This window comes from Podarcis melisellensis (genome assembly GCF_964234715.1).
Source record: "Podarcis melisellensis genome assembly, chromosome: 3".
Lineage (NCBI taxonomy): Eukaryota > Metazoa > Chordata > Lepidosauria > Squamata > Lacertidae > Podarcis > Podarcis melisellensis.
Genome location: NC_138530.1, coordinates 95,261,701 through 95,288,768, shown reverse-complemented (window position 1 = coordinate 95,288,768; position 27,068 = coordinate 95,261,701). Strand labels below are relative to the sequence as shown.

Sequence of the window (27,068 nt, the reverse complement as noted above, 5' to 3'; positions counted from 1 at the left end):
TAGGGTTGGGTTGCAGGCTAAACCTAGCAAACGTGGTAAATAGGGATGGTCCTTTTTAGTTCAGTAATTGGCTAAACAAAAAGCAGATGGAAGGAATAAACTTGTTTCAAAATGGAGGCAAGTAGGCAATGAACTGTACAAGGATCTGTATTGTGGATGTGGACCAGTGTTTTTATTTAACATCCATTAATGAGTTGGGGGTAAAGAGTGAACAGTGAGGTAGCCAATTTGCAGATGACACTTGATCGTTCAAGTGAATACTCAAGGAAAGAGCTCCAACATAATTTCTCCAAACTGAATAATTGGGCAACAAAACGGCAAACAAGATTCAGTGCAAGTAAGTATGTAACACTCATTTGGGGGAACAATTCCCAACTTAATATATACGCTGATGGGATGTAAGAAAGCTGTGAAAAAGGGAAATTCCATACCTGGGATCATTATGAGAGGGATTAGAAACAAAACTGCCAGCATCAGAAGATTTATATATATCTATTGAGTTGCCAAATTGTGGAATGCTGGGCACACTTAAATTAAATATAACTGAGCTGGAAACGGTGCAGAAAAGGGAAAACCCAATGAGCAAATGTTAGAATTTCTTTCATAGGAGGAAAGCCTAAGTGCTTGGGGCTCTTTTTCTTAAAAGGCAACAAATAGATGATCATGAATAGAGTCTTAGTACATTAGGCACGATTTTGATGAAGTAGGTAGAGAAAATACTATTCTCCCTCTCTTTTAAACCTAGAAAGTGGTGGTCACCCTGTTAAACCAGTTTGCCATAGATTCAGAACTGCTGTTAAATTACAATAAATGTACAGAATTTGCTGCCACAAGATATGGCGACATAGCCCACTGGCTTAAATGGGTTTCAAAGAGGATTTAAGTCCATGAGGTGAAATGATACTTCAGTTCTAATGGCCACAGCTAAAAGGGAACTCCAGAAGGCCAGCCACATGGGGCCATTCTGCATTTACCATTTATAGTGGTGTAGTTGCTGTTTCATCCAGCATTTGCCTCCTCCTTTTGGTCACATATCGCTGTTATTAGCGAGTGAGTAGGCTGCTTTCCTTTCCACACAAATTGTGGGTTGTGCCTGTACTGAGAAAATATCCATACCTGTAGTAGCCTTGTGTTCCTCCAGCCAGTAAATTCTCGCGTTATTTATTTAATCACTATTATTTACTTAATCAAATTACAAGTGTGCTTTTAAGAAAGGGGGAGCTTAATGTGATAAGGTGGGGATTTTTGATTTACTTTATTTTTCTTCCCTTTTAGAAGAGTAATATCTGTTTAACAAAACAAAACAAAAAATTCAGTGTGATCTTTTGAAGAAAGATGACCGTTCATCTCTCAGAAAAAAAGGGCAATGTTTTACCTGACTTCCTGCATCTGAATGACTTGGGATGCGAATCTGTAGGAGGGAAGGTAAATTCAAAGAAATTCACCGAAACAAGAGAGGTTCATAAAAGTAGATGATGTTTAGTTTTTGTAAAAAAATTTTTTTAAAAAATCTAACTTCTAGTGATATAAAGTCGTTATCCTAATTATTATGATACCAAGATGTGTTTGTCTGTTTGAAAATATTTTGGTAATAGAAACAATAGATTTCCATAATTAATTTTGATAGCATTTTCAAATAAAAGTGCTGCATAAAATATTAAATCAAAAGCAGCTGCTTCCGGCAGGGCTACAGACACAATTGCACACTTTCAAGTGTAATGTTGATGTTCTTGTGCAAATGGTATCACAGGTGCACAAGTTTAAGTGTTATTGAGTGCAGTAATAATAGCAGTTGAACTAGGATTTCTCACATACAAGGCACCCATTGGATTTGCCTTTTGTGTTATGTGGCATGAGCAAGCTGGTGCAATTGGATATCATCCTACAGCACCTTAAGCAATTTAAAACCATATCAAATATAGAACATGATAACTATAATAGCAATAATAATAATAATAATAATAATAATAATTCATCCGTAGCATTTGATTCATTTCAAGATACCCAATGTATCCAGCAAGCCATTCTGGTAAAGATTAAAAAACAGAATTCACTACTCATTGAACCCCCCCCCCCCCTGTACTAAAAGTCATTTTGAACAAATGCAGTTTTAGAGCTCACGTAAAAAAACAAGGTGAGGGCTGATAGCATGTCTCAGGGAAAGGAATTCCATAACTTGGGGGGCCATCACTGAGAAGGCCCTGTCCCTCATACCAGCCTGCCTAATCTCAAAGAGAGATTTCCAATGTCGCATGTAAAATAAAATTAGTAGTTAACATGTAAATTGCAGCTGTAATTCATGCTTCTTTTTTATTTTGTAAAGGTTTTATTTGCAACGGATGACTTTTTTGCTCCTGCAGAAAATCTCTTAAAGGTAGGTATGCAATATCTATATGGCTCTTCTATGGATTGCAGATGTATTCTGGTGATAAAGGCCACTGCGATCCACTGATCAAGGGTGGTATATAAATTTAATAGATAAATAAAGGCCAATTAACATTCTAACGCTTAAGGTATTGTTGCACAATTGCCTTTTCCAAGCTGTGAAAAGTTTGGGGGGGGCCACACACCTCAGAGTTTCCTTTCCTTTGTATAAGAATAAGCATTTTGCTAATTGTGGTAGTGATAATATACAGTAGTTAGATATTTTCAGACTCTGGCCTTAATGACTGTACATGGAAGAGTGTCTCTTAGGTGGTACTGGTGTGCAACGTCACTTATTTCAAATGGCCTTGCATTACAAGGGCTCCCCTTATAAACTAGCTCTGCTTCATTTGGGGTTGTAGCCCACCACATTTCTGTATTGAATTCCATCCTCAATGGCACCACTATATGATAGCTGCTGTTCATGTTCTAGGCCTTTTTCAGACTGACACCAATCTCAAGGGAATGGCCATAGGCAGCTAGCCAGCCCACTAGCCCTCCCCTTGCCCAGTTCACTTTTAATTTGGTTCATTTCACATAATGAACACAAAACCCCCGAATCAAGGCATTCTGAAGCACCTACTATAAACATATAGGTTTGTACTTCTGTCAGCTTTAAACCTTATTATAATGAAGGGCATAATGCAAGCACTACCTTGGTCTTCTTTATATATATGTTTGCTTAGAAACAACGGCCAGCATATCATGCAGACCTATTCACCGAGTTTGGAAAGTGGAGGGATGGATGGGAAACCAGGAGGAAGCGCATTCCAGGTAAAACAGCTGAACTGACATTTATTTATTTCTAGAAGACTTTTCTTTTCTGAAAAAAATTCTGAGATTATGGCGAAAGGTGGGTAAGGAATCTTGTAAATACCGTATTTTTCGCTCTATAAGACGCACCAGACCACAAGACGCACCTAGTTTTTGGAGGAGGAAAACAAGAAAAAAAATATTCTGAATCTCAGAAGCCAGAACAGCAAGAGGGATCACTGCGCAGTGAAAGCAGCATTCCCTCTTGCTGTTCTGGCTTCTGGTGATAGCTGCGCAGCCTGCATTCGCTCCATAAGACGCACACACATTTCCCCTTACTTTTTAGGAGGGAAAAAGTGAGTCTTATAGAGCAAAAAATACGGTAAATAGGATGGAAAATTTCCTAAATCTACATATATTAACTTTGGTTGGGTGTTGCATTTTAAAGGTTCTTCCTTTGCGTCTTAGGTCATGACTGGTGCATCATTCAGCTGGGGGTGCCAGGTACAATTTATGGGTTTGAGGCAGACACATCTTACTTTGCTGGAAACTGCGCTCCTCAGATATCAATCCAAGCTGCTTGCTTGAAGCCAGGTAACTTAAGATCTCAAGAACTTTGTAGAGGTTCTGATTACGCTGTATTAGAACACAGAAAGGTGACAGGAAAGGGATCCTAGTGGCAGCAACATCAGGAGAACAGTCACATTGCCTGAAACCCAGTGGGAGATGAGCATCATTGAGAGAAACTTTTCTTCAAGGCCTAGGGCTAGAGCAGGCATTGGCAAACTTGGCCCTCCAGATGTTTTGGGACTACAACTCCCATCATCCCTAGCTGACAGGACCAGTGGTCAGGGATGATGGGAATTGTAGTCCCAAAACATCTGGAGGGCCAAGTTTGCCTGTACAGTGGTACCTCGGGTTAAGAACTTAATTTGTTCTGGAGGTTCGTTCTTAACCTGAAACTGTTCTTAACCTGAGGCACCACTTTAGCCAATGGGGCCTCCTGCTGCCACTGCCACGCAATTTCTGTTCTCATCCTTAAGCAAAGTTCTTAACCCGAGGTACTATTTCTGGGTTAGTGGAGTCTGTAACCTGAAGCGTCTGTAACTTGAAGCGTCTGTAACCTGAAGCGTCTGTAACCCGAGGTACCACTGTACCTGGGCTAGAGATTACGAAAAGTCATGGAGGGGGCAAGGGAAGCCAAACATGGACCCTCAGCAGGAGGGATTGGCTATTGGGAAAGTGTGAAGGAGACTTTTTCAGGTTTAGCTACCAGGCACAGAATATCTAGGGACTAATACAGGCACCGGAGATCAAAAAGTCATAGTAATGTTTCACCATTCATGACTCTGCTTATTTTGATATTATATGTGGATAGTTAGCGGCACAGAGCTATGCTGACTATAAATGAACAGCAAGGGTATCCAGATGCCTCAGTTGGTAGAGTATTCTTAATCTGAGTCGTGGGTTCGACCCCCACGTCAGGCAAAAATATTTGTGCATGGTCCCTTCCCACCATACAGTTCTATGATTCAATGTCTGAAATGGCACATATGTGATTAGGAGAGTGTGTACTGATTATGATGCAGTCATCCCTCATGCTGCTACATTGTGCTAATCCCAACCTCATTGCCATCACAGGGACATCCTGACAGAAGCTTTCTTTACCCCAACAGTATCAATGTAGTAAACGGCAATGGTTGTGTTGGCAATGATGGAAGCGGGTGTTGTCTCTCACATATCAGCAGCTTTTCATTTTTTCATGTTTCTGCACGTGGTGTTCAAAGTCATGTTTAGTTTGCTCTTTCGTCTCCCCAAAGGACCCCCGCCCCCTTAGCCCTACAGTAGATAGCCTGTTGCTAATATAATATTTTACAAGATAAAATAGTGAATCTAAACAATTAGCTTTTCGGAAGTGGATGTGGAAGAGGTTTTGATTATGCCCATATTATCTACTTAAATTTCTGTTGGGCATATTGTCTTTGCAGAGGAGGTACCAGCGCTGCCAGCAAGAGGGAACAGAATAGGAACAGCCGCTTCGGATGAAGAGCTGAGGATTGTCAAGGAGGTAACTGGAATGCCTGTGTAGGAAAAGCACCAGATAACACTGAGATAACACTAAAATTACTGTGTTTTATCAAAGTGTTAAGGCACATTATTTTAGACTACCATCACCGCCTATTAGTGTGCAGCAGTACCTCTTTATCTACTTGCACTGGCGTGCTTTCAAATTGCTAGGTTGGCAGGAGCAGAGATCGAGCAACGGGAGCTCACCCCGTTGCGGGGATTCGAACCACTGACCTTCCGATCGGCAAGCCCTAGGCTCAGTGGTTTAGACCACAGCGCCACCCGCGTCCCAGTGAAATTGCCTCTTGGCATCTGCAAAATACGAAGGTGGGGAAAGGGGATAGGCTGCACCATGAAGGTGCCACATATAGGGAGTGACTAGCAGCAACCAATGGGGATAAAGACCTATTATGCTTCTGAACTCTATACTAACTTCTGCTTCTTTGAACCATCTCCAACATATCCCTCTTTCTCAATTTATTTACCCACAGCTCTCTCTGCAGCCCTAATCTCTAAAGCCTACTTTACAAATAATGATAAGGAATGAGTTGTTAAACCACAAGTTAACTATGAGTTATCCCAGACCACCAAACAAGCCATGGCTTGTTTCTCCAAAGAGAGCAAGTGTGGTGTAGTGGTTAAGAGCAGTAGACTTGTAATCTGGTGAACCGGGTTCGTGTCTCCGTTCCTCCACTTGCAGCTGCTGGGTGACCTTGGGCCAGTCACACTTCTTTGAAGTCTCTCAGCCCCACTCACCTCACAGAGTGTTTGTTGTGGGGGAGGAAGAGAAAGGAGAATGTTAGCTGCTTTGAGACTCCTTCAGGTAGTGATAAAGCCGAATATCAAATCCAAACTCCTCCTCCTCCTCTTCTTCTTCTTCATGGCTTGTTTCTCCAAAGTTTGGGTTGTTTTCTAGCTGCTTTTGCCTCATTCCTCGTGCCTTTTATAATTCAGTGAGTGATTCACTATGCCATTTTTTAAATTAATGCAACATTTGTAAAGGGGAATATACAGGAGTTTGTGATAGGGTATGTGCAAAGGCTCTGTTTCAATCTGTGGATATCAGGAGTGGGGTTAACAGAGAGAACAATGCAGGGAAGTCCAGCAAATATGGTCTCACTCTTCTCACTATGCACAGAGTAAATACATAAAAGAGAGCATGTAAATTGTGATGAAAACATTCTCCTATTACCACTCCTACTTTTGATGCGCTTAGGTAGACCTTAGATATTTCTATACTTGAGAAAGGGCTATAAACAACGGGTATTTGGAATTTCCCTGGAGTAAACAAGTAAACAGGATGGGGACAACAAGTGGCCTATGAGGCTGTGCTATAAATGGCTGGTTTACCAGATCACACCTATCTACAAGTTTGTAACATTAGTCACCTGCTAAGCTTGCTCGAAAGCACATCAAAGTGCAAGCAGATAAATAGGTACCGCTCCGGCGGGAAGGTAAATGGCGTTTCCGTGCACTGCTCTGGTTTGCCAGAAGCGGCTTAGTCATGCTGGCCACATGACCCGGAAGCTCCCTCGGCCAGTAAAGCGAGATGAGCGCTGCAACCCCAGAGTCGTCCGCGACTGGACCTAATGGTCAGGGTTACCTTTACCTTTAAGCTTGCATTAAAGAGGCCAGTTTTAGTGGCACTGCACATTTCAAAACTTTTACACCTGAGTTACGTAAGCACCCAAAATATTTTAAAGGTAGTCTTGTTATGGGCGTGGGGCCACCTCTATACCAGCTCAGGTGTATTAAAAAGAAATCTAAGTAAAGTTATCATTTCCTTGAAAGTTAACCAGCTAATGAATATTTATTTTTAGATGAGGTCAGATGAATGGACTTCCTTAGTTCCCATCTCAAAGATAAAATCAGGAAACCTTGATGCTGCCCACAACTATTTTGTCGCAACTTCGAAGCAAAAATGGACACACTTAAGACTCAACATATATCCAGGTAAGATCCCTATCAGAGGAAAGGAACTTGTGACCTTCCAGATGTTGCTGAGTGGTAAGTCCAGTTATCCCTGACTATTGGCCATGCTGGCTGGTACTGATGGGAGTTGGGATACAATGAACATCTGGAGAACCACAGCGATGAAGCTGCACCACAGCTGTATACGTAACACCATTTGCTCACATTCTTTCCTTGTTATTTCTGTCTCTCCCTTAACAATCATCACAACATGCATTAAGTTATATCTGTCGTATATTATTGTAAAATGTAACTACTAAAAAATATAGAAATGTGCATATGCATTGTTTTCTCTAATCATAATATGTGCATCCTTTTCTTCTGGCATGAAACCAGAATTAAAACACTTTCCCCTTCCCAGATGGTGGAATTGCACGTTTAAAAGTGTATGGTACAATGCAGAGAGAATGGCCACTCTCTGGCCTGAACCACTTGAGTGATTTGGTGGCAATGGTGAACGGAGGTGTCTGTGTTGGATACAGTGATGCTCAGTTAGGCCATCCTGGGAATATTTTAGGTAAGAATCACACCAGGCTTTGTTTACAGCCATTGATTTGGTTTCATGTAATGCAGTGTGAGCGTGATGTTTTCGTGAAATTAAGCTGCCAACTTTTTAGTGAACCGCTAAACAATCCCTCACAATTGTTGTTTATGGGAATAATCCATGAAATACTACGCCCATTAATGGCACTTATGCTCAGTAAACCCAAGTGAAATAAACAGGCATGGTGCAAGCAGTAGTGTTTGGTGAATTCCATTCTGTTTTAGCTGAGAGTCCAATGACATTGGTTAAGCATGATATTTTGCCCAGCTGAAAATAGTTTCTCCAGTTTATAGGTACAGTAGATGAATGGGCAGAGCAAGGCAGAGAATTTTGGATATAATTTTTCAGATATATTTTTTCACACTCCTCATTTCCTCTAGCATCAGGAAATTGCAGTTGGTAGTGGTTCACACATTCAGCTTCCTTCTGAGGAGAATGTAATTTGTGGTATTTCTTTTTCCCCAAGACTTATTACAAACCAGGGGAACAGAGAACCACTAGTCTTTAACACAGTACAGTGGTACCTCGGGTTACATATGCTTCAGGTTACATACGCTTCAGGTTACAGATTCCGCTAACCCAGAAATCGTGTTTCAGGTTAAGAACGTTGCTTCAGGATGAGAACAGAAATCGTGCTCCGGGGGCGCGGCAGCAGCAGGAGGCTCCATTAGCTAAAGCGGTGCTTCAGGTTAAGAACAGTTTCAGGTTAAGAACGGACCTCCGGAACGAATTAAGTACTTAACCCAAAGTACCACTGGATTGGTTCCCCTAAAGAGCCTGTTCTTGGATTCCTCTTGTTTCCCACGACTGCTTTTTGCCTGGCAGTTATAAATCTTCAGACTCCTTTGCTATTTATAGCAGAATTCCAAACACATGGTCATAGAAAATGAAGAAAATATATATATATATAGGAACAGAGTAAAAATCATGTCTAGATGAAGGATTTGTATTAGAAAGACCCAGCTAAATAAGGTATTTTTATCTATCTGCAATATGGATGAAAATCAAATGTGATCTGCCACGAACACTAAATTCTGGGTTGCAATATTTAGTTATTGAATTAGTTTGATTAATTAATTGAAAACGGTTTTGTCAGCTACAAACATGCCACTTATTAATTAGGGAACCCATAAGCACAGGAATGTGCTTAATGAAAATTTTGACACCCTTGTATTTGAACAGCAGATCAATATGCCATATCAGAAACTCATTTTGAAACTTCACTCGAATTAATGTTTAATATGTACAAGTCCAAAACTCTATTGGGTATGCAGAACTAATTGTGTGGTTCTTTGGAACCTGGCTAAAGCATTTTTTTCCTTGGAAACTGTTGTTTTATTGTTACAGAAATTTAATTAAAAAGCATCATTAAGTGACCAATTACATTATTTACAGTTAATTAGCTGAGGTTTATCTCATCAATAGATAGCCCTACTAAATTCAGAAAAAAATCACTTTAGAACATATAAAATTAAGGAATAAGGTGATTCATAGTTAAGACTTTTGAGTTATTCTCTCTATATAGTGTCTCTACTCTTTTGTTTTGGTGATGGCTTAGGACCAGGAAGAGCAAAGTCCATGAAAGATGGATGGGAAACAGGCAGAAGTCTGCAAAGGCCACCCATTTTAAAAGTAAGAAACAAATTATTTATAACAACTCCTATCCAATTCCTAAACATAATTCATATACAGAAAAACACTGATCTTTAGAAGCTGCAATGAATGTATTATTTTCAGTATTCCTCAGCTATTTCTTGTCACTAAAGTGTTTTATTGATTTTTATGATGCCTCCCACAACAATGAACACACACAACAGTATATTGCGACAATACATTTCCAGACAAAATGCAGTTTTTTGAGCGAAGGAGATAACATGGAAACTGCTGTGTATTGGAATCCCCCACAAATGGATATTAATATATGAGTGGATTACGAGGGGGAATCAACCACTAAAAAAAGAGTCTTCCTTTTAATTCCAGCTTGGTGACAAAGGGATCTTACTTGTACCAGGAAGTGAATGGGCAGTCTTTCGATTGGGACATTCAGGTGTTATAACGCACATAGAAATAGACACCAGTCACTTTAAAGGTACAAATTTCTTGTTATGTTAGTCTTATGTCAAACCCTCTTTACCTAGATAACTCTGTGAAAAGTTTACTACTATTCAATGTGTTTCCAAAGATTTTGGTCCAAACAGATAGATAGATAGATAGATAGATAGATAGATAGATAGATAGATAGATAGATATGGAAGATTTTGTTAAAATTCAGCAGATTTTGTTATACTAAATCGAGCATAATGAATGTTTTAAAATTTTGTCCTTCCTTTCAAGCTGTAAGAGTCAGGCAGATGTTTTAAGAAGCAGGCTGTAGTGGGTAATATTCATATTTCAGCTTTGAAAATGCCACAGGGTACTACTATATAATCTGTGCAGTATGATCCTAAGAATGTTTATTTTTTTTGGGGGGGGGCCCTCTTATCACTGAATTCAGTGGAGTTTTACCTCAGCAAGTGTGCAAAGGGTTCCAATCTTAAAATGCAACCATATATCTCTTTACTCAGAAGTAATACTTACTGAGTTGAATGGGACTTCTTCCTGGGTAAGTGTATATAAGATTGCAGCCCTAATTTATTTGGAAGGAACTATTAGTATATCACATTCAATTATTTTATTTTACTACTAGGAAACTTTCCAGATACATTTAAACTTGAGGCCTGTATTTTGAATACAGAAGAAGAAAATGAATATAATGCACAAAAGTGGACTTTGAAGCAAGGTCCAAAATGGAACACACTGGTACCTGCAACAAAGGTCAGCTTTGAATCTCTAGATCAACTGAATATGAATATATATGTATTATGGGTGGGAAGCACTTTACAAAAAGCAATTATGAGTTCCAGAAAAACAAAAGCCACAAACATACAACATCCACAAAGTGTGTTCTCCTTCATGGAGAGCACGTGTTGTGATAGGGTCTAACAGGACATCCCCTCTTGGTTACTGGGCGGGACCATTTGGATGGCCATGACTGTGATTGGGCCAATTTGGGTTGTTGGGGGGATTTTGATGTTACCATTTAGAGGGTTGGCCCGAAGGTTATATATTCTTGGCATGTAGCCTTTTTCAGTCTCTTTTGCTGCGTGCATCGGATCGCCTGCTCACCCTCCCTAATTTAGGGCTGTTGCGTTTGACATTGCTATGCCTGTCATGGGGTCATCTGCTTTTGGGGCAGGGGCCTGGTAGGAATTTTGTCCATTTGGCAGATTGGCTGGTGCCATTTGGTTTTTGCCTACTGCAAAATCCGGAAGTCAGTTCTGTCCCTGGACGGGGACAGATAGTTGGAACCAATGCCTACACAACCACTCACATTTATGTATTTTAATAAAGTTGTGGCCAAAATTATGCCAAAAACCTTAAACAAAAATTCTGTGTGAATTGTGATTTATTTAGGGGGTGGCTTGGGGACCTCGACACGCAACTAGACAAAAAATATAAGATTGGAATGAGAATCTTTTCTGCAACTACTGTTACCAAATTTATTGTGTTCTTTCTCCCCCAGCTTAAACCTCATACGAGACATTTTTTTGATGGTACTGCCATAAAGATGCTGGATGTGTTTACTCATGTGAAACTTACTTTTGCTCCTGATGGAGGTGTAAGTAGGATGCGTCTCTGGGGATTTCCACGGGCCCTGCCAGACACGAGGAAGTAAAAACGTTCTCAGGAAAAAAGGCTCTGCAGAATTTCACTCATGGTTAATACAAGCCCGAATACAATTCATCTATCTGCATTCATTGAATTATACAGTTTTCCACATCATTGGTTCAAATGCAACAATTTGTTACGGTTGTACAATAACATCATTTCTCTAGCTGAATGAATAATTTACATATATATTTGCTAACAGGTTATCGGATTTGGAAAATGGTATTATTTATTAATCAATGTTAAGAGGCAATGAATGCAGCTGTCGGACAGATAGAGCACATAAGGTAGAAAGGTTTTGTTTTTGTTTTTTAAAGCGCAGTTACATATCGAGCCGGTTATATTGTTTAGAGTGTTGGACTAGGATTTGTGAGACCCGGATTCGAATCTCCACACAGCCATGAAACCTACAGGTTGACCCTGGGCCAGTCAGATACTCTTAGTTTCTTGCCTCACAGGGTTGTTGTGAAGATAAAACAGGGAAGCGGCAGAACTGCATTTGCCACCTTGAGCTCCTTAGGTGAACGGTGTGATATTTAACCAGGACTGACCCAAGGCAGTTTGCTGCCTGGTGTGTGGCACTGCAAAAGGCATCCCCTGCCCTGTCAATGTCAATAGTACCCAAAGCAGAAACTCCGCTCCCTGGCAATAAGAATAAAATTTAAAACACTAAAAATTTAATGGCACCCAAAATCAGCTCCCTGAGCTTTCCCCTCATTCTGCCTTGTGTGAGGACCAGCCCTATTCATTAAAAATAAAATAAAATCCTATGTGTAATCTAATTTTCAGTTTTGCTTACATTAGTCAGGAATATCCAAAATATGTCCTCATATATGATGCCATTTATCACAGCCTTATTCTATGTTAACTTGGAAGTCATTCCTGCTTGATTTGATTGAAGAATTTGAGCAAGTGTGCTTAGGAGTGCAACGTTAAGTGATGCTGATCACAAATAGCTGAGAGCTTCTGCAACCATTAATTATCAAAACAGAGAGCAAAACTGTATTGAACATCTGTGCAAGAATATGCTTCAGTATGTTTGAAGTTTGTGTGCTAAGAATCAATCTTGCATTATTATTAATTTTTGCTTAAATAGTTGTGCCTATCATTTCGTTTTGACATCTAAAATTGAATTATGTTCCAATAAAAGAATACTTACCCTTCCTGGTTCGTACATTGCATACTTTATATTCTGTGTTTCCATCTTCTCCTATTGACCTTCCATCTTTTCCTATTGACTCAAATTTATTTAACTTTTGTTGGTACTTCTGGTTGTTTGTTTGTTTTGTTTTGGAGAGTGTGTGCTTTTCAGGTGTTGGAACACACCACCAAACTAGCAGATCTCCTACTCAATCACCTTTCTTTGTACAGTAGTACCTCAGGTTAAGTACTTAATTCGTTCCGGAGGTCCGTACTTAACCTGAAACTTGTTCTTAACCTGAAGCACCACTTTAGCTAATAGGGCCTCCTGCTGCCGCCGCACCGCCGGAGTCCAATTTCTGTTCTCATCCTGAAGCAAAGTTCTTAACCTGAAGTACTATTTCTGGGTTAGCGGAGTCTGTAACCTTAAGCGTATGTAACCTGAAGCATATGTAACCTGAGGTATCACTGTAGTTAACTTTGCCCCGACATGGGTAGGCAAACTAAGGTCCTGGGGCCAGATCCGGCCCAATCACCTTCTAAATCCAGCCTGCGGATGTTCTGGGAATCAGTGTGTTTTTACATGAGTAGAATGTGTCATTTTATTTAAAATGCATCTCCGGGTTATTTGTGGGGCATAGGAATTTGTTCATCCCCCCCCCAAAAAAAATATAGTCCGGCCCCCCCCACAAGGTCTGAGGGCCAGTGGACCAGCCGCTGCTGAAAAAGTTTGCTGACCCAAGCTAAAACAAAGGTGGGAGTTGGAAAACGGATGTACAGTGGTACTTCGGGTTAAGTACTTAATTCATTCCGGAGGTCCGTTCTTAACCTGAAACTGTTCTTAACCTGAAGCACCACTTTAGCTAATGGGGCCTCCTGCTGCTGCTGCGCCGCCGAAGCCCGATTTCTGTTCTTATCCTGAAGCACAGTTCTTAACCTGAAGCACTATTTCTGGGTTAGCAGAGTCTGTAACCTGAAGCGTATGTAACTTGAAGTGTATGTAACCTGAGGTACCACTGTATAACACCCCTGCCCCATTTCTAGTAAGAATAAACAAAAGGATTTGATGAAAATAAATAGGTCTGCTTCTCTGAGTGCTCCATGAATGGGAGAACAACGCTTCTTTTTAGAGCCAAGTCACATGTAGTAATAAAATTAATCTATTAAAAACACATGGTTAGATACTCAGGGTGGTATTGAACTGGGTTTGATTTAAGAGTAGACCCAATGAAATTAATAAATAGGGCTAAGCTTGGCCTGCTCTGGGTAAACAGAGTTGAATCCCACCCATGGGGAAATCCTATGCATGTTTACACAGAAGCTTATCTCCATTGGGGCTTCCTCCCAGAGTTATTGTAAGATGCAGTCAGGGCTGGATTTAGGTTTGATAAGCTACTGAAGGTAATGGGGCCCTTTATATGTCCAGCTGTCCTTTGCCAACAACAAATTGTTGCTGTTTTTTGTGTTGAATATATGCTACATGGTAATTTATGGACCTAATAGGTATCTAAAGCCATTTGCCGCTGTTGCTGTATGTAGGTTTTATTTTATTTGTTTTTTATCTTATATTTTGGAACTGTACATCGATGATTTTTTCCTTTAAATTTTTCGGGGGTCCCCCAAGAGAGTGGGGCCCTAAACTTATAGCTTATTTAGCTATACATTTAGCTTATGCAGTTATCGAAACAAACAACAACAACAACAACAATAATAATAATAATAATAATAATAAAATTCCTTCCAGTAGCACCTTAGAGACCAACTAAGTTTGTTATTGGTATGAGCTTTCATGTGCGTGCACACTTCTTCAGATACAGCTATGCTCGTTTACCTAGGAGTCAGCCTCAATGAACACGATTTGGCATTGAACTGGGAGGCTTAAAAAAGTTTGCTTGCTTGTATCCCACTCTCACAAGCCCTGAGCCGGCCTCCCTTTCCAATATCTTGCTTTCCAAACGATCAGGTCCCAGCTGATTCTTGCAAAAGAAAAAAAAGGGCAGGAGATCTGTTTCCTCCTTATTTTGAAATGCACTCCCTTTCCCACAAGTGCATTTGCGTTGCTTTGAGAGATCTGCTGAAGGTTGTGCAGATTTAGCAGGGCTGGCTCGTCGGTTCTTTTCTCGGTTCTTTCTACGAAGGCGGGAGACAGACAACCTGGGTTTTGTTTTGTTTGCATCAAGGAGAGGGCATAGCAATAAGCCTAGACGGGGCGCCAGGCGGCAATCGAGCTGTGTTGTGTGGGGAAAAGAATCAGGAGAAGGAGAGGGGATAACTTTGCACCCCAAGAAGGGGGGGGGGGGTGCGTAGTTGCAACTCTCTGAGGAGACAGCAATGAGGAGGAAGAGGAAGACGCCCTTTTCACCCTTTTATTTTAAACTGGAAATGAAACATGCGGTGAGTGAGGACTTCTAGATAATGGAGAAGCTCCCGAGGAACGGGAGAGTCCTTGGTTTGAGGGGAGCTGGTCATTGCTGCTGCACGTGGCCATTTTCCATGACCCATAAGTGGGGCAGGCGGGTCACTCGCTTGGCTCCAAAGGGAAGCCGCCGTGCGAGGAGGCGCGCGCCCGCATAAGTCTCGCGCTTCCTGACTTCCAAGGCTTCGGGATCGCGCGCAGCCCTCAGGGCGCGCCTGGGAATCCCTTTGCAGCCCGAGCCACCTCCCTCTCCCTCTCCCAATGCGTTTCCAGGGAAACCCTTGTGGAGACCTATTTTGTGGCTGAGGGCTGCAGTCACAATCCTGCCACACACATGGCGTGATGTCAGGCTTTGATGTATTGGGGGTGTGAGGCTCAGGTGAGAGAGAGAAAGAGAAAGAGAGAAAGTTGCCCCCTGGAAGACTTTGGGGTGGGGCTAGGGTGGGGTGGGGTGTCCCCACTTTGGTGCCATTATGAAGTAGGTGGTTAGAGGTCTGAACAGGGGATCTGCAGCCACCTCCTCTGCCCCAGTTCCCTTTGCTTTGGGGTGTATGGGAGGGGTCCTGGATTTGTTTTTTGGGGTTTCCTTTTTTAAATGCACTGCTGTATATTTTGTGTTCTTCCCCAAACGCCACTCCTCCCCAGGCCTCGCTGTCTGTCTGAACTGGTGACTTCAGTATGGTGGGAGCGACTCGGCCTCGAGCCGTCTATAGCTTGACAGATGCCACCCCTGCCCGGACGATTTGGGTGTACCGTAATGGCGACCCCTTCTATTTGGGAAGGAAGTTTGTGATCAACCACCGCTACGTGCCTAACTTCGAAGCCTTCATGATACAACTCAACGAAGGCGTGGCCACACCCTTTGGGGTGAGGAACATATACACACCCCGCCAAGGGCATTCGGTTATGGACCTGACCGACATTGAGCAAGGAGGCAGATACGTGGTTGCCGGCAGGGAAAGGTTTAGGAAACTGAAGTAAGTATGAAGAGGTTTGAACGGAGGCGATCAGGAACAATTTGAGTGATGCAGATGTAGTCTAGTGTATCAAAATGCGCAGGAACTCGAGATTTCTCTTCAATCGGAAACCGGGGTGGCTTTCCAAGAGATGCACATTGTAGAGAATTTTCAAATGTTAGCCTTGCGTATGAAAGGATTGTCCCTGTATTTCCTAAGAAGATAGAATTGTAGAGCCTGGAAGGGATCCAAAGGGTCATTCCTGTGCAATGCAGGAATCACAGCTAAGGAATCTCTGAGGTTGACAGCCCAGCCACATTCCATTACCTAGGCTTGACACCTGAGTGTACTACACCAGAAAAAAAGTACCTGTGTTGCAAAAGGTTTTGTGTCCCCCTTTCATCATGTGGACTTTGCCACCTTGATTTGATTTTGCAATTCTGGCCTTTCAGATAGCTTACACTCTTTACAGAGACTGAATGCATCCAAACCATACCTGTGTAAGGGTAAAGGGACCCCTGGCCATTAGGTCCAGTCGTGACCGACTCTGGGGTTGAGGCGTTCATCTCGCTTTATTGGCCGAGGGAGCCGGCGTACAGCTTCCGGGTCATGTGGCCAGCATGACTAAGCCGCTTCTGGCGAACCAGAGCAGTGCACGGAAATGCCGTTTACCTTCCCGCCGGAGCAGTACCTATTTATCTACTTGCGCTTTGATGTGCGTTCTAACTGCTAGGTTGGCAGGAGCAGGGATCGAACCGCTGACCTTCTGATTGGCAAGCCCTAGGCTCTGTGGTTTAACCCACAGCGCCACCCACGTCCCTGTGTAGACATACCCAAATAGGGACTGGCCTGAATACAGGACTGAGGAACCTGTGGCTCTTCAGATATTGCAGGACTGCTACTTCCTTGACTGATCAGAGTTGAATGTAGTCCAAAAACATCTGAAGGACTCCCTGTTCATTACTCTTAATGCAAACAACTTCTTTCCCTGTTTTGTGTCTTCTCCCTTTCCAGTGCTCTTTGATGGTGTTCACTATTATGCTCTCAGTTGCCAATCCTCTATCCTTCCCTCCTTCATTACCTTGGTTACGAGCCCAAAACAAGTCTGCAGACTCTTATGATTACTTACTATTTCACTAAAGGGTGATTGAGTAAAAACATCTAAGATTTCTAACTTAAATGTGAATCTCCTGTCTGGAATACAACAGTAAAAAGCATTATACCAACGTGTTCCTGACATTGTTCTTGCTTGGTGAATTTAATGGAGAGAAGTGCAGGCAGAAATTGGAATCACTCACAGATAACAATTCTTTGAATACTGAAATGCAGCTTTCAAGGCCATTTATTTTAATTCTGAGCAGCGGTTTTGAGTAGGCTGTGTTTACATTCCTCTCTATGTTGTAAGTGCAAACCCGTTTGATCAGATTTTTGTTTGAACCTACTTATGCCCTCACAAATGCAGGATGACTGCTGTTTGCATTTGTTTATTAGTGTTTCAGGGCAGAGGAAATAAAATCCATTTCCTTGCTCTTCTCAGAGTTCAATACATTTGGAGTAAACATGGAATGCAGAGGTTTCACTGTAGGTTACAAGTCTGTAAAGTGCCTATAAATTTGTGAATTTGGATGCCTGTGAAGTGACTCTTCTTATACAGTTGAAGAATTGAAAATGACACCACACCACAGTGGATTTAGAATAAACTGAAAGATCCCAAGCACGTTCTGTTTATGGGTATGGTAAAGTACAGTAACTTTACAGCGTCATTTTTCATTTGTTTATGCTTAAGCATTTTCTATGAGGCAGTCATTTGTGGAAAACTTGAATGTTTCTAAAACAACAGTCTTGTAGAACCTTAAAGAGTAACAAGTTTATTATTTACTTTACTTTACTTTATTTATTGAATTTATATACCACCCTATACCCCCAAGTCTCAGGGCAGTTCACAGAATAAAATCAGAATATAAACACCACAAAATACATAATCAAAATAAAAACAAAACCACCCAGGAACCCTCCCCCTCAACACATTTTAAAAGGGCATAAGATGTCAAAGGAATGTTTTTGCCTGGCACCTAAAGGTGTATAATAAAGGCGCCAGGCAAACTTCCCTGGGGAGAGCATTCCACAGACGGGGAGCCACCCATTCTCGTGTTGCCACCCTCTGGACCTCTCGCGGAGAAGGCACACGAAGAGGGGCCTCAGAAGATTATCTCAGGGTCTGGGATCCCTACTTCATCTAAGTCAGTGAAAGCTCATACCATTTCTCTCCTGCTCTGAGACTTCAAAACGAGTTGCTCTTTCAAAGTCAGATGCCTATATCTGGTGGTACAGCAGCCTCTTTTTCTGGTATTAATTTGGACTAAGAAGATTCAGATAAATCAAGGTCCTGTATTCCGTGAGGCCAAAATGTTTAACTAAATTTGCAAGCTGTTGAATAACATTTTGTTTATTCATTTTTCCTTTTAAGTTATTTCAGTATAGGGGCAAAGAAACCTCAAAGAAAGAAGAGGGATGAGGTGGTGAGTATTTGATCAGTGGCGTTTTCATTTATTTGGCAGCAGGAAACGTTTGCTCAGTCTTCCTAGCACCAACTCATTTAAAAAGACAAGTTCAAGGCACCTTTGAAATTATGCTAAAGTCATGCTCAACTTCCATAAGCTCCAGCCAGCATTGCCCCAATGACCAGTGATTTTTAAATCCCTGGAGGACTGCAAGTTCCCCACCCTTCCTTTAGACCAGGGGTAGTCAACCTTTTTCGTGGGTGGCGCTGTGGGTTATACCACAGAGCCTAGGACTTGCTGATCAGATGTCAGCGGTTCGAATCCCCGCGACGGGGTGAGCTCCAGTTGCTCAGTCCCTGCTCCTGCCAACCTAGCAGTTCGAAAGCACGTCAAAGCGCTAGTAGATAAATAGGTACAGCTCCGGTGGGAAGGTAAACGGTGTTTCCGTGCGCTGCTCTGGTTTGCCAGAAGTGGCTTAGTCATGCTGGCCACGTGACCTGGAAGCTGTACGCTGGCTCCCTTGGCCAATAAAGCAAGATGAGCGCCGCCACCCCAGAGTCGTCCGCGACTGGACCTAATGGTCAGGGGTCCCTTTACCTTTACCTTTAGTCAACCTTTTTTCTTGATGGTAAAATTTCCTTACTGCCTACTAGTGCTGCAGTAACATGTGGTGTAGAACCCCCTACCGCCCACCTGGAATCCTGAAACGCCCATTAGTGGGCGGTAGTGAGCAGGTTGACTACTCCTGGTTTAGACTAACCATGATTTGTTCGAGTTTATGCAAAACTGCAAACAGTGGGTAGTTTAAAAGTGGAAGCAAAGAAAAGAACCCCCACTGTCTTTCGATGCTGTAGTTTGCCCATAGAGAGACCTGTAAGTTTGGCAATGGAGTAAATAGACAGCTCTTTTAGGGAGATTTTAATCAGGAAGACAGCATTGGGAAAGGTGGAAAGGCTAACCTCTCTCCTCCCGCATACCTGCGGTCCCAATCCAGATAGTTCACATGCATGGAACATCTGTTTTGCCTTGAAGGGAAGGAACTTCCTCATTCTGCCTGCTAGTGACTCTCCTGCTGTGTGCCAAACAGCAACTTTCAAAGGTTGCTGAAAAGGCAGTAGTTGTGACACAGCGTGCTAGGAAGTTCAAATCATATATCAATTGGGACTTTAGGCTCCTGGTGGATTTCTCCAACTTCTGAGCAAGTGTAGCAGCTTAAATTATATCATTTTATTTATATATGCTGCCTGCTTTAATTATTACATTTTATAAACCTGTTGCATCATACAATTTGAGTTTCACTGTTTTTGCAGATTCGACCCGTGGTCCACAGTAATATAAAAGTACCTTCCAAATGGCAATCAAACTATAATAAGCCACTAAATATTAGGTAAGTATACGGTTGTTGTTGTTGTTATTTAAAAATAGTGCATATATTATGAACAAATCCTAAGATGTTATCAATGTTCTTCTGAAATAAAAAAATAACTATAAAGATGCCTAGAGTGTTTGACTAGGATCTGTGTTCAAATCCTTAGTTAGGCATGAAGTTAACCAGGTGACCTTTGGCTAGTCATTGCCTGTGTCCGAAACATCATCGCTAGGCACGTCCAAAGTCTGCTTCGGGGGCTTAATTCAGACAGCCGATTGGTTTAATCTGGCCCCTGTGTCAGTTTATTTCCTGGGGTAAAATCCTAAGAAAACCTCAACAACTTTGGCCCTTCACTTCATCAAATCTGGCCCTCTTTGAAAAAAGTTTGGACACCACTGCATGGCATAAACCATGGCTCACCATGCACAAAGACTGGGGACAAATAAACAACAACCCCCAGCTTAATGTTACCTATGAACAGGTGCAGGTAATCTTGGGCCATCTAGATGTCCCTGAGCAATTCTCATCATCCTTGGCTGTTGACCATGTGCACTGGTCTTACGGGAGTTGTAGTTCAGTAACATCCGAGAGCTGGAAGTTTCCCACACTTGCCTCAGAACAAGGGCTGCAAACGGGCAAGGCAGTCTTTGTTTCCTTTGTATGCTAGTGGGAAGGAGCAAAACTATTGGGGCACATTCATGGTAAACGATTAACTGTGGTTTACCATGGTATTCAGATGGGCCTGCTACCTCTCAGCCTAGCCTATGACATAGGATTGCTGTGGACAGCGCTTTTTTTCTAGAAACCTAACTCACCATGATGTTACAGTTAAGTGCTACTCTTTTTAACAACAACAAAACAGAGGTTCCAGTACTGCGTACCCTTGAGTGCCCCTTGGGGAAAAAAACACTGGTTGTGGGGAGGGAATCATGTATGCCGTCCTGGGCTCCTTGGAGAACGGGTGGGATAAAAATACACAGAATAAATTACAGAACTTAAGTTTGTCTCCATGTGAGAGAAGTTTTGCAGAGCATTCTGCTGTCTTTAGTTCTTTTGCAGTACAAGGGAAGTAAGCAAAGTACAGTGTTTCATCATTCACAGCAACTTGTATTTGAACAATTTGTATCGCCTATCTGGATTGACGAGGATCAAGTAAAGACGATCTAATTCTCACTTTTTCAGACTTCTGAGTTACGTAAAGAAAAAGGGCAGGGATGGGTGTGTTTAAAAGTACTTGAAAATAGGTTGGGATATCCTTGACCAGAAGGACTAACAAATACCTTCTTTAGACTATTCATCTTTATTATTGGCACAATATATTTGTAAATAAAATTCATTTTAATTTAGGGTTCATGGTTTGTATCTATGCCCTGAGAATTCCACTAGGTGGCCCCAAATATCCTCTGATAGCAACCTCTGTGGCTTTTAGAATTTTGTTTTAAATATAAGCAGCCAAATATAAATACTTGACTTGAGAGTTAATCTGGAATCAAGCTGGATTTGAGTTTGTTGGCGTCTCTGGTAACGTCTCTCTCTTACATAATAGATGGTGGTTCATATTTATGGGTGGATGTTCTGTATTACTTTGTTAATACTATTGCTACAAGTCTGTCATTGCCTTTTGCTTGAACAATAAAGCTATTTGATTTGAGACCAGAATTGTATATCAGATCATGGAGGTTTGTACCTTGCAATTTTGGGTACATAGCTGTACTATGGATGATATTTGAATATTTATAAGATAAAAATGCACTTGTAACCACACACACACAAAGTAACAGTTCTTGTAATGTGAATTAAATATCTGTTGAGGTCCTGTTACTTGTGACGTTTAGGAACTGTATTCAACTAAGTTGTTACCTTTAATCAGAGTCGACTCATTGAAATTAATCAACTTAAGTCTGTGCACACATTAGTGGCTTAAAATACATCGAGGTTGCTTTCTCTGTGTGTTTTTCAAGTTCAGTTTACCTGTGCAGATTAGCATGGCTTGATGTGTATTGAAGCCACGTGCTGTATGCCCACACCAGTAAGTGGAAACTGGGTAGTGATGTCTTCACCTTATGGAATTGCCCAACTGTTTCCCCACACAGTTTCTACCCCTGGAAATTCATAAGGAAAGCTCAAATGCACAGACCCAGGTTTCAATGTGACCATGTTCAAGTTGCCTTGAAGGTGGCTTGGGAGAAAAAACACCAATACGCAGTATTTCACTAGAAACTACAGGATAATTCTGGGCAAATTTATGTGTTCACGGATTCAAAAATGAGTGGTGGTGGCACAATAGAACCAGTAAAATCATCATGTCCATTAACTTCAGTGGATTTAGTAAATAGGATAAAATGGGAGAGGCAGAGGCGTTTATGCTGACTTAATTTCTTTAGAGGGAAAGGTGGAATATAATTGCGATAAATTATTAGCTTAGAAAATCATTCCATTCTTGGATGTAATAGGGACGCATCGTTGTAATGAAGCAATGAGCCATAATATCAAATCCTCAAATATACTGCTAACTAGCCGGATTGTGATCTTTGCTGCCCCAGAATGAACCTTCTCATTTTCTGTCTTATCTCTCTGCAGCCTTTAGGCCAGGGGGTAACAGGTTAGAAGCAAATATGAAATACTCTATTAGAAGCCAAATTAACCAGCTGAATGGTTAGCAGAATCTTAAAATCTTGAGCTCTGCAGCTCTCTTAGTTTCCATCAAGAAAAGCCAGTTTATGCATAAAAGACTTCTGGAGCAGGGTCAGCTGTAATGGGAATACTGTAGCCTGGAAAGAACACCTCTGAGTCAGTCTCTCACCCCAAAAGTAATGAACCATAGCACTAGACAGACTTAAGAGGAGATTCATCCAGGTGATGATCAACACTGTGTCTGTAAAGATACAATTAAAAACTAGGCAACATCTAGCACAACATTTTACTATTGCTACAACAGCATATAATTAAGTGGTCCATCAAGACCCTCAGCAATTCAGAAGTGATCTGTGGGGAAAAGTTTGAGAACCACTGCCATAATGTAGTTTTATTGATACACTCTGTGATGCTAAAGCAGGATGTGAAAGTAGGTTGGGGGTCACATATACAGAGCTGGATCTTTAGCACTGCTTATATTCTTGTATAGTTAAAGCCATGGTTTTCCCAGTAGTGATGTATGGAAGTGAGAGCTGGACCATCAAGAAGGCTGATCGCCGAAGAATTGATGCTTTTGAATTAAGGTGCTGGAGGAGACTCTTGAGAGTCCCATGGACTGCAAGAAGACCAAACCTCTCCATTCTGAAGGAAATCAGCCCTGAGTGCTCACTGGAAGGACAGATCCTGAAGCTGAGGCTCCAATACTTTGGCCACCTCATGAGAAGAGAAGACTCCCTGGAAAAGACCCTGATGTTGGGAAAGATGGAGGGCACAAGGAGAAGGGGACGACAGAGGACGAGATGGTTGGACAGTGTTCTAGAAGCTACCAGCATGAGTTTGACCAAACTGCGGGAGGCAGTGGAAGACAGGAGTGCCTGGCGTGCTCTGGTCCATGGGGTCACAAAGAGTCGGACACGACTAAACGACTAAACAACAACAACAACATACCATTGTAGTCATAGTTAACCCAGCCTTATATATCAGATGTGTCGCTTAGCTTTTCATATGAGAGAATAGAACTACTACCCCTTTCGTAGTAACATGCTTTAAGGAAGTTAACAGCAGTGTTAAGAAAAATCCTTTCAGCAAATCTTGTTGCTGTATTGTGTGTGTTGGCTGTTCGTTTGATTACACTATTACTGTAGGAGGAATGATGCCCCACTACACAGACACACTTTAAGCAGGGGAAAATAGAGGAGTGGAGATTTAGAATAGCCATTCTCCAAAAATATATAGGTACTTCAACTGGCTTAGTGTCTGTCTGTGATTTATCCAAACTTTTGCTTCTTTTCAAAGCTTTTGCAGCCCAGTTCCTAATCATATTTACTCAGAAGTAAGTCCCATTGATTTCATTTATACTTAACTTCCAGGTCAGTATACTTAAGATTACAGCTTTAGTCTCAAAGTGGTTCCATGGATCTTTGCAGGTAGAGGAAGAGCCATTTTCTAATGTGAGCTTCGCTGAAGAAATCAATTGATTCTATTATCTCTTTAAAAGGATTGTGGTTTATTTCCTCTGGGAATTGTTGAGGACATCTTTTGTCGGTATAGGAGAAAGTAATTGAATTTTCAAAGGCTGTATCTTCCTTGGGTTCTCCAACTGAACGTATTTCACTTTTGTTTCCCCTATCATGTCAGATGGAAATGGGTGAAAATATACAATACTATCTGATGAGTTAAAATGTTTTGTCGGAGAGGTTGAGATTTGAAGCTTGTCCCTGAAATGTAACTAGCTGGATTCCTAATGAAACATTCTTATCAAAGTAATTTTCTAAAAACAGTATTTCCCCCCCAGAAGTTTCCTTACTTAGAATAGCTTGTTCATATGTCTTCTTGATAGTGTTTTCACAAACGGAGACATGTTGATACCACCTGTGAAAATTCTCCTCCCCAAGTTCACACTGAAAAGTTGGAATGGTGTCCTTGGATTGATAAATGAAAAAGTGTCTTCTCGCTCTGGGGGTATCCATAGGTAAGCAGTGCTTATGTGGCTAATGTCATGTGTACACAACTTCTGAAGACAGTGGTGGGAGCACACCAGATGCAGAGTAGACGGGATTGTATACACAGCCTTAGATTATTTTAAAAGCAGCTGAGTCACATTCATAGTGGCTACTGGCTATTGAAGCAAGACAGCAAGTATCTGAATGCCAACTCCTGAGGAGCAACAGCAAGAGAGGTATATTGCCCACACGCCCTACTTGTGGGCTTTCTATAGTTATTTGAGTGGCCAGCATTGTGTCTTCACTGGGCCAGTGTAGTCTTCATGGGTGTAGCCAAGATTTTTGTGGGGGGGGGGGCAAGCCTTTTGATAGGCAGAGGGCCTTCTCGGTGATGGCGCCTGCCCTGTGGAACGCCCTCCCATCAGATGTCAAGGAAATAAACAACTATCTTGACTTTTAGAAGACATCTGAAGGCAGCCCTATTTAGGGAAGCTTTTAATGTTTGATGTTTTATTCTATTTTTAATCTGTTGGGAGCTGCCCAGAGTGGCTGGGGAAACCCAGCTGGATGGGCGGGGCATAAATAAATTATTATTATTATTATTATTATTATTATTATTATTATTATTATTATTAGGTGGGCAGGCCTCTTGTTTGGGGGACAGAACCTCAGTTATGTATTTTTATTTATTTGTATTGATTTAGGAGGGGCAGCTGCCTTTCCTTTCCTCCCCCTTGGCTACGCCCTGGTAGTCTTTGAAAATTGCTTCAGAAAAATGGAACCAATTTTCTTGGTTTTTCCAAAGTTATAATTAAACAAGCTGCTAGTAGAGCTGATAATTATGCACACTGGAGGGACTGTATTCTGTTGATAGGTATAATATACTTACTTTTTCAATATGCATTTCTTACAGGCTGTTTACATTAAATGGCCAGTCTGTACATGGATCTGATGAGCTAGAACATAACCATTTTTACGTTGCATGCGGCAAAGAAAAATTTCAGCCTTTGCCGTACTGGCAGCATCCTAGAGTTCCAGAAGATATTCGGCGGTGAGCACAATATTAATGATATAACTTAATTGATGTTATATTGCTGGGATATTAAAAACTGACATTATACCTCCTATCACCCCCCCAACCCCCCCCCCCTTTGCTTGGGTTGGTATAAGTATTTTGCTAATATGGATTTCAGCCCTTTTAGCGGAAGTTAGTGTTGCTAAATTGTTGGAAATTCTATTGAAATCTGTAAACATTAAGCACCTGAGTCCTGTTAAACCGTCTTAGAATGTTGCTTTCTTTATTGTAGGGAGTTTTTAGAGACAGGACGAACCCTTGTTTTCTTAAGCATTCGATAGATTGACTTTCATATTCATGTCACTTGGGATTTAAGTGCTAAGCATTTTGGGGGGTGTTTCTTTTAATGGGAAAGGGCAAACGCTATAGGACAAGTGACTTCATAATAGTTGAGATGCACAGGAAATATGAAATGGTTTGGAAAGGTTTACATATATTGAAAGCAGCAGCTTGAGCCCACAGCAATCCCATTGCCTCAAATGATTGGTTCATAGCACTTCTATTTTACACCAGTGGCATTTATTTATTTATTTATTTATTTATTTATTTATATTTATACATATTTTTATTAATTCTTCAGTGTTTTTACTGAAGAGCACCTGTGGGACGGACTCCACAGCAAGGAGATGGCTTAGTCCAGTGAGGGACTGTCCGCACTCAAGCTAAGATGCATACATTCATTATACAATGGAATAGCATTTGTCACATGGGAAAACAGGTGGTAAATGCCCAAACATTGCCAATGTTTCTCCTCTTTGTGCCCAACCTCCCAGTCCCACAGATAAGGGTACCATCCAAGCTGGCCAATTAGTGGAGATCATAGCAAGCTATGTATGAGCTCCATGCTACAGCTTACTACCAATTAAGGATGGGGTCATCTTGAGTACCAACATGGCGTAAGGAGAGTATCTGGAACAGTCCACCATGTAGCTGGCACCTGGTGGCAGCTCTTCTTTGCTCTTTTGCCCCTCAGCAACTGTTATCTAGCCATATTGACTTGAATTAGTTCAGATGGCCAAGTATTTTCCTATTGTTTTTATTCCATCCCACAGTAATGTTTGTTATCTCACCACAGTTTACTTTCTGTGTCTGAAGCTGGTTTTGAAGCGATTAGACGTCCTTTCATCATACGTCAATAACTCTCCCACAATGTTGGGAGAGTTTTCTTGGTCTGTGGTTCAGGTTTTGTTTCCACCTTTCATACTGATCCAATTAGGCTAGTGTAAAATAAAACAGATATTCTTAGTGTTTGTTCCCCAACCTAAATGCCTTCATCTCTTTGCTTATGAGGTTATGGTTGAGGGCAGCTCGTTTTCAGGAAACACTTGTCATAGAGCATTCTTTAATGTATTTCCATTTGCTCTGATTTAGCTCAAGAGCTAAATCCTGAAGGTCCATTCCTGAAGGTCAGTCAGACCATCTTGTTAGAATGCTTTTTTTTTTTGCCCCAGTCACTCTCTATCAGATTCCTTTAGCTGAGAGACATCAGGTGACTGACTTCTTGGAGCTTTGCCCACACTTTCATTAAGCCTCCTTATCTTGATATAGGCCATGACTTAGATCCTTC

The 27,068-nt window shown here is 41.5% G+C and overlaps 2 protein-coding genes across 7 annotated transcripts in view; both read left to right on the top strand.

Annotated features, from left to right (window-relative positions):
* The first annotated feature begins 983 nt into the window (after positions 1-983).
* ALLC (allantoicase) lies at positions 984-11,542 on the top strand. Its single transcript, XM_081906453.1, has 11 exons — positions 984-1,425; positions 2,324-2,374; positions 3,111-3,198; positions 3,646-3,771; positions 5,166-5,245; positions 7,065-7,197; positions 7,577-7,732; positions 9,318-9,391; positions 9,740-9,848; positions 10,446-10,573; positions 11,322-11,542. The coding sequence occupies exons 1-11, from the start codon at positions 1,336-1,338 to the stop codon at positions 11,472-11,474; spliced, it is 1,188 nt and encodes a 395-aa protein (XP_081762579.1). The 5' UTR covers positions 984-1,335; the 3' UTR covers positions 11,475-11,542.
* A 3,410-nt stretch (positions 11,543-14,952) lies between these two features.
* The window catches only part of DCDC2C (doublecortin domain containing 2C), a 60,969-nt gene continuing 48,853 nt past the window's right edge, over positions 14,953-27,068 (top strand). For 4 of the 6 annotated variants that reach the window (XR_014166929.1, XR_014166930.1, XR_014166931.1 and 1 more), the window contains exons 1-5: positions 14,958-16,000; positions 18,447-18,498; positions 19,791-19,867; positions 24,324-24,455; positions 25,340-25,477. Coding sequence is in view for 3 of the 6 variants with exons in the window: in XM_081906299.1 (XP_081762425.1) it covers positions 15,702-16,000; positions 18,447-18,498; positions 19,791-19,867; positions 24,324-24,455; positions 25,340-25,477 (698 nt within the window). In the remaining 3 variants the exon portion in view is untranslated. Of the gene's footprint in view, positions 16,001-18,446; positions 18,499-19,790; positions 19,868-24,323; positions 24,456-25,339; positions 25,478-27,068 lie in introns of all 6 variants that reach the window. The other 2 variants (XM_081906300.1, XM_081906301.1) reach the window with 2 other exon arrangements.